At 43.5% G+C, this 14,009-nt stretch overlaps 1 protein-coding gene across 2 annotated transcripts in view; it reads left to right on the top strand.

The window, feature by feature from the left end:
• FAF1 (Fas associated factor 1) overlaps positions 1-9,255 on the top strand; it is a 387,381-nt gene extending 378,126 nt beyond the window's left edge. For both annotated transcript variants that reach the window (XM_004588662.3, XM_058681408.1), the window contains one exon: positions 8,993-9,255. In XM_004588662.3, coding sequence (XP_004588719.2) covers positions 8,993-9,076 — 84 coding nt within the window. In that variant the 3' untranslated portion in view covers positions 9,077-9,255. The remainder of the gene's footprint in view (positions 1-8,992) is intronic.
• Positions 9,256-14,009: the final 4,754 nt, after the last annotated feature.

The raw sequence follows: 14,009 nt of genomic DNA, 5'->3' as shown, positions 1-14,009 counted from the left end.
AAAGATTTCTCTCTTTCTGTCTTTCTCTCTTGCTAAATCTGCCTTTACAGTAAAAAGTAAATAAACCCTTTTTTTTCCTTTTTAAAGAAGTAGCATAGGTAGCACCTAGGATGCTCTCAATGAACTGTTAGCATTATTATGTGAGAAAGCAAAAACAAACTGGGAGCTTTCAAGACATCAGCTGTTTGTCACCTAAATCTTCTCCTCCTTAGTTCTTCATTTAATTTTCTTTCCTTCTCCATTCTTCCCACCTAAAAAAAAAAAAAACCTCAGCAAAGAATTAAAATATCCTAGGCACCATGTGCATTGTATCCACATCAGCAACACCAAACCTCAGTCTCTAATAAGCCACATTGTCCAGTACCAGGAAGTAAAGCATCTGTGGTTTGCCCTGTGGCTGTGGTCCAGAGGGACAGGTTAGCTCAGCAACTGCACAGGAAGCAGAAACACAGATCAACCTTAGAGTAGGTTGTGCTACCACCCACAACAAAAGTAGAAGAGAAGTTGCCAAGAGTTACTTCTAGCATTGTTGTAGTGTGCTTGTTGTTCAGTACCATTAATAATAATAGTGACCCCTTATGTTTGCAAAGGACTTTAGTTACCAAAGGCTTTTTACACCCAGATCATCACATGACCAGCAGATTAGCTCTCAGTTTCTCCCTCTGATACTCTGTGGGTATAACTGCCCTCTTTAGGGATTCCCAGCTTATCAAAAGGTGTTTAAACGAAATGGGCAATTAGCTGTTAGGACAAAGTTGACAGTAACAAAAGACAGCTTGGGTTCCTACAGGGAACAACAAAGCCTATTCCACAATAGGAACAGGAGCCACGACACAGCTGTGGAGTGCAACTTTCTTATCTCCAAAGGGAAAGCCTTAGTCCTTGTAACCGTTCTGTTTAGAAGTAGGATCAGAAGTTGTGAGGCAGTGAAGAGCAATGCATCATTAGATATAGGCTGGAAGCTCACATACCTGGGTGCAAATCCTGTCCTTTATTTCTTAACTTTGAAACCATTTTTAACCTCAGAGAATTCATCTATAAAATGAAAATAGTATGAGCACTTACCCTTAGAGTTGATAAATAATAGCCTTTTTTGGAGTGATGAAGTTAATAATGATTTAATAAATATGTTTTTCTGGTAGAGTAACTAATAGAATAAGTTACTTAAAGCACACCAGGAGAATTATCTGTTCTCTCAACTTCAAAGCAAATGCTAGTTTTGAACAAAACTGAAGCAGATACATGCAGCTTTACTAGGCTCTGCAGACTTAACATAATTCAGCCCTTGTTATACCTCACCAAGCAGAAGGAGCAGAGTGTAAGTGAGAAGACCCAGGTTCTACTGTGAACTCCACCAGTTTTGGGATGTATGATTTGTACATTGGTAATGTCCCTGTTTGGGCTTTGCTATTCTCATCTGTAAAATGAGTCCAAACTCCTAGGGTAGTTTTGAAGTTTAAATAATACATGTGAAAGTGCTTTGGGAGCTGTAAGATAATAATCATTATTATGTGTGCATTCTTCAAAAGGAAGTTTATTAGCACAGTCATTTTGCGTTAAAACAATTTGACTTCTTTAATAAAGAACAAAAAGATTTGGAGGAAAAAAAAATGGCTATGATCCCTGAATCGTGTTATAGAATTGTAATTGTCAAGCACTTACTTGTGCTCCAGAAGTACTTTGGGCTTTAGAGACCATTCAATAATGTCCCTTCATTTAACCAATCCAAGACTGACAAAAAGACATAAGACAATTAAAAGGTACAGAACTCAAGTGGAGATAAAAATATCACCTTTGTTACCAGAAGAGTTGATCATTGACTGTGGGTTGAGATCTGCAGCAAAGGGGCTTGCTGATGCAGTCTGCAACCCTACAGTAGACAGACTTGTCCACCCACAAAAGAGCAAAAGGGGGAAAGGAAGAGTTCAGATTCTCCCAAACTCAACAGACAGGTTAAGTCTGGTCCCATGCTGTGTGAGTGAGAGATGGAGCATCCCAGAGTCTCTCTTTGTGGACACAGGAATGTGAAATAAATGTTCCTGGGACCCATGTTGTAGTACATCAGTTTAAGCTGCCTTCTGTGATATTGGCATTCATGTAACAGTCATTTTTTGAGTCCCAGCTGTTCCACTTCTGATCTAGCTCCCTGCTAATGCACCTGGAAAAGCATGGATGCTTACACAGATACTTGGCTCTGTCCTACCACCTATGAGAGAGAACCCTATGGAGTTCTGAGCTCCTGGCTTTGGTCTGCACCAGCCCCAGTCCCAGCTGTTGAAGCCAATTGGAAAGTGAACCAGCAGATATAGCATTTCTGTGTCAGGGTGTATATGTGTATATGTTTCTTTCTCTCCTACAACTCTATCAGTAGAGAAGGAAATTGAAACTTGAACAAGCATCCTATGGACTTGGCTAAGAGCTAAGATTTGAGCTCAAGTACGTGTACTTCCAAAGCCCACCTGTAGTACAGTTGACTCCAATGAGTCACTAACTCTAGTATCAAGTACTTCTATTTGGGGAAAAAAAAAATGAAAGTTTTATTTGTGTTTAAGAGGCAAGAGAGAGCCCTCCGTCCCCTGGCTCACTCTCCGTGATGACTGGAACTGGGCCATACCAAAGGTTGAGAGCTAGGGATTCAGCCCAGATGTCCCCTGTGGATCACAGAAACAATCACTTGAGCCATCACTGCTGCCTCCCAGGATCTGCATAAACAGGAGTTGGAATTTAGAAGCCAGATCCCAAAGCTGAACTCAGGCACTCCAAAAGGAGGTATTGGTGTGTTACCCACCAGACCAAATGCCTACTCCTCACCATTTTTTTTTTAATGAAAAAATTAAAATCTAGAAAGTGGCTTGTCCAAAGTCAGATTGCTGTGATCCTTCTCATCCTGCCAGCATGACACAATCCCAGCTTTGGTAGTCTGCACAGAGGGACTCTGCAGAGCCACAGCTTGCCAGGCACTTGATGGAGGGAGGGCCTTCACAAGTAAGTAGTCTTTCACTGAATGGATGGGTTTCCTTAAGCCCAGGGAAGTTTATTTTGGTCTGTCTGTGTCTGAGGTGGAGGATGGGACCTGTTTGACTCTCACCTTCGTAGAAGAAGGAAGACATGCATGGCTGAGGTTCTGGTGTTTGTGCTTCCAGTGTCCTGGAAATACTCCTCCAGTGTTGCCCAGGGTTGCTCCTTGTAGCCAGGCAGAGCAGGGGTCCCTTCTACTCATTGCCCCTGACGCATAGGCTAGAAAATGATATTTGCTGATCTCTAGAGATGAGCATGCAAATACTAGAGCAGATTTGACAATACAGATTTTCTGCCATGAAGATGCAATAATTTCCTGAAGTGCAAATTTTCCTCTAAAACTAGGAAAACACTTTGAAAAATGCTTGGTTTATTGCCAATTTACTTATTTGCAATTCCACACATTGAACCTGAAGACTATAACTCCAGGAATAAGAGAGCACTGTGTTAGGCAAATTGTATAAAGGGGTGGAGAGTTATGATGGGAATTTTGAGGAAAACTGGAGGGCTTGAATTCTGGTTGTGCCTCTACCACTTATGTGGATAAATACAGGCAGACCCAACAGGCTGATTCCCAGGTACTATTTGCACTGTATTTCTTCTGTACGCTCTTATAGTACATTGATACTATTTTTTTAAGAGAAACAACCTTTTTTACTAAATATAAAATAGTAGATCCAAACTCCTTTATTCCATTAAAACACAAAAGTGTTGCCTCCGCAAAAGGGTTTTAAATTTAAAAGGGTTGATAATATACCTACTCCCACGTGATAAATACTTTGTAAACTCTAACGTACTATAGAAATATTGCTGTTATTACTGTTTTTAGTATTAACTCAGCTCTTGCCCTCATAATTTCCAGCCTGAAGTGGTAATTAGTATATTTATGCTCAGGTATTAGAAACAAGAGAAGGTAGAATGATGTGACCAGAAAAAGCCCCAAAACAGAACTCAAGAACTCGAGTAGAATCCCATGTCTGCTGCTGTGGGACCTGGGTCCAGTCACTGAGGATTCCCACAATCCCAGGAGGCCCACCTGAACTGAAATGTTTGGACTGTCCAGCTTTACAGAGCTCCCGTACTGAAACATTCTAGAACTCACAGCATGGCCAGGGATGAAGATGTGTCTCATTGGTTCTCGCTTTTCCAAACAGCAGTGTTACACATTATAGAAAAGGAACTGAAACCCAGAGAAGTAATAGAAATAAAATGTATGTGAAATTTCTTACTGCTGAGAAAATCAATCTGGGAAAGTGTAGCTGGATTTGGCAAAGAACATGTCCCATTTTGCTAACATGAAGATGTTTCACCAAGCCAATTTGCTACATTACTAATTTAACCAGAAAATATATCAATTCAGGTTACATAAGTACAGTGAAGAAAATGTCAAAGTGGTTGACTTTCATTTTCTAACTGTAGACAAGTCAGCCAATACCTCTTACCTGAGAACACCCCGCCTTCTCTAAGGAGTTTCCCAAAGGATGGGTTTCTCTGTTGATTTACAGAGTCAATAATTCAGTAAAGTCCCAAGTAAATGCCAAAACACAAGCTCAGATTGGGTTTTTGTATTCGTATTTTATAAACACCTCAGGATTTTTTTCCCTTGACCCTTGACCTATTGCCATTTTTAAAGTAGAGATTCTATATCCCGAAAGCTTAGTTAGAAACAAGCTTAGGATCGTCTCCTCCAGCCTCTGTATGCGGCTAGGTCCCACTCTCAGCAGCAGCCTGGCAGTTAGAATCTGGTACCTAGGTAGGCCCATGCTAGAGGGCCTTTGTACACATTCTGGCTCTGCCCTAATAGACTTGTGACCTTGGACAAGTTATTTCATCCATTACATGGCTCATAGTACTCATATGTAAAATGAGCATGAAAATAATACCTACCTCAGAGGATTACTATGAAAATTAGCTTATTCCATAAACGTAAAGTACTTTGAAAAATCCTGGGACAAAGTAAATGTTTGATGAATGTTGGCTGTCATCTTTGTCACCATCTTTCAGGAAGCCCCCATTTGAATGCTCTGGGAAGTCACTGACCTCTCCTGTCCTTCCCACTCTCTTCTTCCAAGACAGCCTGTCCACATTTGGCCAGACACATTGTGATTCTCATGAGCTTGAAGCCAGACCTTTGGCAAAGATAGTCTATAGTAACTTGGTCTGTAAGCAGTCAATAGTAATACCTATTTCACTGAACTGTTGTGAAGACTCATGAAGGTACTTTCTCTATACATTGTATTTAGCATAGTTCCGGCCACTTGGTAGGGATCCAGTGATGCTGCTACAATAATATTGATGGACAAATAAGAAAATCAAGAACAGAGGAAGGAAGAAAACTAGAGAAGCTACATTGGCAGCTACTGCTGTATCTGTTAAAAAGTTCTTTCTGCCTGGCTGAGTTTTTCTTCATACAATTTTAACTCCTACCCACTGGAGCTCTGTCTTCTACTTGCTAGCCCTGCAGATAACTCAAAGGCTGGTGTGGCCGCCTTCCTGACCCTCCAGGAAGTCATCTCGCATTCTGCAATTGTTTCTCAAAGTGTTCTTCAGCTCGTCCATACCCGAAATAAGGGGTTGATTTATTTTAAAGGCAGATCATCAGAGAGGGAGTCGGGAGAAACAGAATCTTCCATATGCTGGTTCACTTCCCAAATTGTCATAACATCCATGGCTGGGCCAGGCTGAAACCGGGAGCCAAGAACTCTATCTGCTGCTTTCCCAAGAGCATTTGCAGGAAGCCAGATTAGAAACTAAACAGTGGGGACCTTGAATGGGACCTTGAACTCCGCAGACAGGTTTCACACAGTCTGAGAAGCAGCATGATGTCTGTAATACTCTTAAGTCCCCTTGGGTAATTTGTCCATGTCAGGCAAACAAGCATGAACAAAGATTAACCTTTTGTTTACTTCAAAGTTCTTGTTTAGAAAGACTGCAGGAGGAGGGGAATATGGCCAGGCTGCACTATGGCGAATCTGGTAAAGCAGCTGCCTACAATGCTGTTTCAAGTCCCACTTCTAATCTACCTCCCTGCTAATGCACCTGGGAAAGCAGCACAAGGTAACCCAAGTACTTGGGCCGCTGCACACATATGAAAGACGCAGGAAAAGCTTCAGGCCCTGGCTTTGGCCTGGCCCAGCCCTGGTCACTACAGTCATTTAGGGAGTGAACCAGAAAATGGAAGAACTCTCTGACGTTCTCTCTCTCTCCCACCCTCTCACCAAACCCACTTTCAGATAAACAAATATTAGGGAGGGAGGGAAGGAAGGCAGACTGGAAGACAGGCTGGATCTAGGACACCAGACGGAATATCTTAGCAGAACCTCGTTGCTTTTGAAGTAGTCCATAGGCAGCAGAGTCTCACTGAAGTTCTAGAAAGGGGTCTTCAGAGAGTAAGGTGCTGCTAAATCAGAAAGACGGAAACACTAACTGGGCACTGGGATGAAAACAAGAAGGCAGCCTGGTACAGAATTCAGCTCCAGGCAGATTTGGAGATGCACTCCAGCTTGAAAGAGACCAGGGCCCCTCCCCAAAGCAGTGCTGCAGCCAGTGATGGCCACCACCTTCTGAGTACTGACTCGGCTCACAAATTGTACCATTTAGCTATCACAACAACTTATAAAGGAGAAACTTTGAATCCCATTTTAGAAGAGGGAACACTGAAGCTCCTAGGTAACTTCTTCACAGTTATATAGATAGGAAGAATTTGAATCTAAGTTTGTGTTGCTCTTTGTAACCATTATGCTATATATACAGATTGTCTCTGACCATATGAAAATTTTAAACAATGGATATGCATCCACTTTGAGCCTCAACTTTCTCGTCTTTGCGACCTCACTTACATTTTTGTGATATGTATTAGAGATCATGTGTTTGAAATGCCTAGCATGTAATATGTGTCCTAGAAATTTCAGCGTCCTCTGTTTCAAGTGCTAGCTCTCCCACTTAAAATGACTGGAGAAAATCACTTCTCTTTCCAAGACTCAGTTTTCTCATGTGATATCTCAGTGTGGCTTATGAATCTCTCATCATACATGTTGATAACCCCAGCAGAGTAGAGCTCAGGCCTGCTGCTTAGCTCCCCAGCCCCCTTTGCCTCCTAGCACCTAGTCCTGCCTCACTCCTCACTCCTCACTCAGAGCTCGGACACTACTATGGGTTTGGTTTCTCCCAGCAAACATCATATTTACAAACCACAAATAACAAAGTAGAATATGCCGGAAGAGCTCTGGCATGTTAATTAAGAACAATAGCAGAAGCAGCTGGGCAGAAAATGCCAGACTCAGAGGCAGAGTCAGCATAGCTCTGTTTGTTGACAGAAGCCTGTGCAGTATTGGACGGTAATTGGGGAAGTAGGTAAACATTGCCAGCAGCTTGCCCCCAGTGCTTTGGAAGAAAGACAGCAGGCTGGGCCCTCCCCACAACCTTGCCAGCCCATCTGTCCATAACCCAAGAGATACCAATAGAATGAGCACTGTTCTAGGTGTCTTATAAGCAGAGAGGATTATGGGGACTGATGTGTCTTCTTAATGACCCTCCTGGGCATTCCAGATTTCTATCTGGATACAGTTGAAGATAGTGTTCTCCCTTAGCTCACCAGCTTGCCTATGACACTTGACCTTGGCCCCCTGGGTATCTCACTCCCTCCACCAAGGAGACAGCAGAACTGTGTAACAGAAGTGACTTGAGGGAAGGGAGGAAAGGGAGAAAGCCCTATATCTACAAAACGGTGTAATGGAAAATAAGAGTTTGATTTTGTTTTTTTAAAAAGGAGGTGGCTTGAGTTGAACAGAAGACAAGCTTGCCTGCCTTGGGGGCCCAGAGCACCCTCTGTATCCAGCAGAGCAGCAGCCTGAGGCCTACCTAGAGTTGTTGTGGCCTCATACCACGCACGTGTAGCTGCCCATTGGGCTATGTGTCTAGCCATCCTTAGTTGCTGTCACACTCAGCAGCCGTTATTGAACACCTGCTCTGTGCCAGACTCAGTGTTAATTACAGGTTTTCTCATTTCATCTTCACCTCAGTCCTGCAGGGTTAATACTAACTCCAGAGCCACGAAGCTGATAGCCAACACAACTGTAATTTAAACAAGAGGCTTGCTAGTTCCAAACCAACATCCTTTCCACTAAACCAGTATTTCTCAACTTTTTAGAAGTCATGACCGCTTTTAAAAATCTTGTTTCAGTCATTCTCAGACTGAAAAAAACTACTCCTGCCACTGGCCCAGGAGAGCATAAAACTAAATTTAAAATCCCTATATGATTAGCACATTCCATTGAGTCAAGAAGATTCTGTCTAGCTTTCCTTCCAATTGTTGATTATCTAAATTAATTATTTTGTTCTTTCTAAATGAAAAGTTGTATAATGAACTTGACTCTTTTTTTTTTTTTTTCAAAAAGGGTATACTGCCAGCCAGGAGGCTATGCATGCCATAGGGAGCTTCCCTCATCAAAAGAAGTACCTGTCATCTGTCAGTACTCTCTGGCTCTTCTGCAGTAGTTTTTTAAAAAATTATCAACCCCCAAGGCTTAGTTCTTATCTCACCATCCAAAAAAGGCTGCCATGCAATCAGGAGTTGATGGAGCTCCTAGGGGCCCTTGGAATGCTGGTCAGTTGTTTACCCAGCATCCTTGCTAAGGGCCTTTGTGCTGCTGGCTAAGCTGTGCTGTGTAGAAGGTGAGGGACTTCACCTGCCCAGAAGATATTGCCAGAGATGCAATGCTGCTGATTCTTCCACTTCACTAGCTCTGAGACAACCTCTTTGAGCTCTGATTTCCTTGCTTTAATGGAACTAACACCTACATCACAGGTTGTTTTGAAGATCAAATAAGATAATGTAAAAACCATCATGCCAGTACACAGTAAGCTCAAAGTCAATGTACAGAGATATACTGAATGCCATGTGGACAAGATAGTCCTCATTCCAGCCTTCTGAATATGTGTGTGTATGTGTGTGTGTGTGTGTGTTTTTTTCCAGGTAACTCAGCTGGACCCAAATAAATCGTTGTTGGAGGTAAAGTTGTTCCCTCAAGAAACCCTTTTCCTTGAAGCAAAAGAGTAAACATGGTCCAGCAGTGGAAGTAGCCGTTCTTGACAAGCCAGCGGCCTGCATCCAAAGAAGGGCTCTTCACAACTCACCCACACGCTCGTCTCATTCAATTCAGTGTCACACTTCTGCCTTGTGCAAGATTGTTGGAAAAAAAAAGAAATAATAAACATACCTACTTAAAATTTCCCATCCGCGAGTGTGTGTTCCCAACTGTCATTCCAGGCTGCCAGCCCCTCAGCCCGTGTGCTTCGCCCTCGCCTGGTAACTAAGGAATGCGCTCTCGAAGTGTGAGCAATCACTGTAGAATGAATACCTCTCCAGGCCCATCTTTCCCTCACAGTGTCTACGATGGTTCTCTCTGCTCCGCGACGTCAGGATGCTTGAGATATTTGATATGTCTCATAGAGCCAGGGCTCATGTGCCTCTTCCTTTTTATACTCGTGACTGTATTTCTACTTTGTCACCTAATTTTAAGAGGCCAGGGTGGAGGGGGTAGTCAAAGGAGACATTCTTGATGTAGAGATTAAATGTTGTAGGAAAAAAAAAGTGTATCACTTTCTTGGTACTTTTTGACTGCCGTGATAGTGAAGATGTAAGGTTTTGTTTGAGGACTGCATTTTATGTATACACAGGATATTTTATTTAGCGCTTCTGCCTTGGGTCCCTGGAGAGATCTGCTGTTCCTCTGCAGTTAGGAAACTGTTTGAATGTGGAGATGGTGTGCCGAGAGGACCATGCTCAGGCTGTGACAGCCATGGCAGCTGTAGGAAGCTGCTGTGAGGTTTGCGCTTAGGCAGTGAAAACCTCCTTGATTCCAGCCCCCAAGTCTCTAGTTTATCAGTGTACACTGAACACGGTTCTTTTTTTTTTTATTATTTATTTTTATTGGAAAGGCAGATATACAAAGAGGAGAGACAGAGAGGAAGATCTTCCATCCACTGACTCACTCCGCAAGTGACCGCAATGGCTGGAACTGAGCCAATCTGAAGCCAGGAGCCCGGAGCTGCTTCTGGGTCTCCCACATGGGTGCAGGATCCCAAAGCTTTGGGCCATCTTCGACTGCTTTCCCAGGCCACAAGCAGGGAGCTGGATGGGAAGCAGGGCTGCCAGGATTAGAACCGGTGCCCATATGGGATCCCAGCATGTGCAAGGTGAGGACTTTAGCCACTAAGCTACACTATCATGCCGGGCGCCTAAACACAGTTCTTACCTGTCACCAGAATCAAATCAACTGCCCTGTAAAGTCTCCCATAATTAGGAACTTGCTTTACTATTTCATTCATTTAGCATTTTAGTATTAGAGGTTGTATCCCTTTCCAAATGAAGGGGACCTGTCTGTAGCTGAAACTTTAGCCTGCTGTATTTAAGAGAATAAACTTGGGCACTCAGCTCAGAATATTCTTCTTGCCTAGAACTACATATAACAGTTTTGAGTTTGATTTAAGAAATGTAGGTTTTTGTTCACCTGGGTTTGAGTTTTGACATTTAGTTCTCAGGACATCATTCATGCCCACATAGTCAGTGATTTATTAATCTTAGAATATTTCTCTGTAGCTGTTTTTGCATCACCATTGATCTTTGTCCTAGGGGCTAGGATCCCAATTTTGGCTTTTTATGGTTGTCCAAAAATGCAAAGTCCTCGGTATGTCCCCTCAAACCTAGGAATGGGTTCTCAGAAGACTCTAACCGAACCTGAAGCTCTGCCTGGTCATTTTCCCTCTGTCCAGAAGTAAAATTCTGCCTTGTGTCTTTGCTCTAATGCTCCAGTGAGGGACTTCCTATGAATACTCTCCTGAAAAGAGATGTGTTCCCAATAGACTAGTACTAACTACACTGACCCAAGTGTAGACCCTTTCTGGCCCTAGGAGTCTCTCCAGAGACTCCCCCTGCTTTGTGGAATTCAACCTGAGCACTTCCCAGCCAGCTCTGCACCGGCCTCCTCACCTGATGGGTCCGCAGGTTCCTTCCAGCACCATAGGCTCATGGGGGCATCCACTTTTCCTCTTTCCGGTAGCCCTGGTTGTGTAGCAGCTGTGGGAAAGCTGCAGTCCTCAGGCCACACTCAACACAGCAGCAGTGTTTCTGTATTCTAACAATTTCTGCTGTACTCTAAAACTGATTTCCTAAGTTATTCAATACTACTTAAATGTATAAAGTTAATACACACTTTTCCTCATTGTTTTAAAAAGTTGTTCTCCTTCCTCAGTGTCTGCTTAGCTTTATGAATTTTAAAGCTCCATAGCTTTAAAAGTCCTAGGTTCGTTGTTACTGTTAACACATGAAGTTCTGGTAAGCTGAGCTCCAGACGTGAGCTAAAACAATCTTACACCTTCTACACACCGCATGTAGAATGACTTGTTTTCACCATGGAAATAGTAATGTCCTTTGCAGTTCTTTCTTAGGTTTCACATCCCAGTGTGTAGACAGAGTTAATCAAAATATTAGCTCTGCAGCTTCTGCCCCACTGGGTTCGGTTATGCTCCAGGGCTCCTTGTCACCCCTCCCATTCCAGTTGTGTCTTAGATAATCAATTCTTAAGAGTACTGGCTTAAAGGGCCAGCACAATGGCTCAACTGGCTAATCCTCCACCTGCAGGTGCCAATATCCCATATGGACACCAGTTTGTGTCACAGCTGCTCCCCTTCTGATCCAACTCCTTTGTTGTAGACTGAGAAGGCAGTAGAGGATGATGACCCAAAGCTTTGGGACCCTGCGCCCTTGTGGAAGACCAGAAGAAGATCCTGGGTTGTGGCTGCAGGTTTCAAAGTAGGTCACCTCTAGCTGTTGCAGCCAGAAAGATCTTTCTTTCTCCGTCTCTCCTTCTCTCTGTAAATCTGCCTTTCCAATTAAAAAGAAGGGAAAATCTAGCTTAAGGACTGGCACAATTGCACGTCAAGTTAATCCTCTGCCCACTGGTACCAACAGCCCATATAGGCACTGATTCTAGTCCTGGCTGTGCCACTTCTGTCCAGCTCTCTGCTACAGCCTGGGAGGGCAGCAGAAGATGGCCCAAGGCCTTGGGATGCTGCATCCACATGAGAGACCTGGAAAAAGCTCTAAGCGCCCAGCTTTAGATCAGCCCAGCACTGACTGTTGCAACCATTTGGAGAGTGAACGAGTGGATGGAGGATATCTCTCTCTCTCTCCCTCTCTCTCTCTCTCAAAACCTGCCTTTTAGGTAAAAATAAGTAATTTTTAAAAACTGAAATGTTTAAAGAAGTATTGCTGATTTCCTGTTGCCTTTCAGAAGGATCAGTTTTTTTAGAGGGCTCTAACTTGAGCTGATTCCATGCTCTGGCACTGCTAGTTTTATGGGACCTACAGGTGCAGGCATACAGTCGGAGTTAGATGAGCACATCTTTATGGAATCTTTCTTTTTTGATGTAAGAGACTGAGATTTAGTTTTTATAGATTTTACTTCTTAGTGACATTATCTAAACCTGAATTAAGTGAGATTTTTATTAAAATTGTTGCTCCCAGGGCTAGGATTATGCCTCACAGGTTGAACCACCTGCTGTGACACTAGCATCCCATGTGGGCAACTGTTTTGGTTTTAGTTGCTCCACCTCTGATCTGTCTTCCCACTAATACACCTTGAAGAGCACCAGAAAAATGACCCTAGTGCTTATAACCCTGCCATCTACGAGGAATACCCAGATGGAGTTCCTGCTTCAGCCTGGACCAGCCCTGACCGTTGCAGCCATTGCAGAGCAAGTCAGATGGTAAACGATAAATTCGTTCTCTCATCCTCCTCCTTCTCCTCTTTGCACACTTCTTTCTCCTCCTCCTCTTCGCACTACCTCCTACTTCCTCCCCTCTAATTCTGCAATTCAAATAAATTTTTAAAATCTTTTTTTTTTAAAGACTGCTTCCCAAAAGCTAAACATGCTGATATGACTGTGTTAACTCAATTGGATGGGTTTATTTTGTTTTCTTCTGTTTTGTTTTAATTTTTATTTGAAAGACAGAAAGATACCCCAATTGCCTATGACAGCCAGGACTGACCAGACCAAAACCAGGAACCTAGAACCCGGTCCAGGTCTCCCATGTAGCAACAGGGACCCAAGTACTTGAGCTGTCATTTTGCCAGCTCAAGAAAATGAAAATAACAGTATGTGGAAGCTAAAGCTTTATGAAAATGAAATGAATTAAGGTGAAACAGCACAGCTATTACGTGTTCTGCACACTCATGTGGGATTGAACAAGAGAAGAGTGTTGGTGCTGACAGCAATGAGAAGTGCCGTTTATGGGAGAGGACCCAGAAGACACGAAGTGTAAGCACTGGCCTCAGGGGTTAAGTGGCTGCCTGCATTGCCAGCATCCAAGATCTAATTATCTGGTTCAAGTCCCAGCCCCTCTGCTTCTGATCCAGGAGCATCAGCAGGAGCTCATGCATCTCCTGAGAGGCAGGTGGTGACGGCTCAAGTACTCAGGTCCCTGCCACCCAATGCAGACCAGCTGGAGTTCCAGGCCATCAGCTTCTGCCTGGCAGAGACCTGGCTGCCATGGGCATTTGTGGAGTGAACCAGCAAGTGGAAAATACTGCTCCCTCTCTCTCTCAATCTCTCTCTCTCACCTGTCTCCCTCCTTTGAAATGAAATGAGAAAAAGTAGTGAATTTCCAAAATCTCTTCTGCAAAATAAAAGAGACCTAAGGAGTCTAAGAGAGCTTTATCTAAGACCTTTCAGCCACTACCTGGTGTCTGCAAGGCTAAGCTGGGATAGAGCAGGAAGGAAGAGGACCAAGTGTGCCCAGTACTTACCTCAGGCCAGTGCAGAGGTCACCGCATCACCTCACAGCAGCAGGTGGCTTGCTTCTATTTGGAGGAGACTCCAGGCCCTAAGGAGTGACGTGGCTGGATTGGCATGAGTTCCACCGTTAATAAAGAGCAGACTGTGACTCCAAGGCCCCTACTGTGTTAACACTGTAATTCTGCCTTCCAAGT

Source organism: Ochotona princeps, chromosome 2 (assembly GCF_030435755.1).
Source record: "Ochotona princeps isolate mOchPri1 chromosome 2, mOchPri1.hap1, whole genome shotgun sequence".
Lineage (NCBI taxonomy): Eukaryota > Metazoa > Chordata > Mammalia > Lagomorpha > Ochotonidae > Ochotona > Ochotona princeps.
The sequence above is the reverse complement of the archived record's forward strand: the minus strand, read 5'-3'. Positions and strand labels throughout refer to the sequence as shown.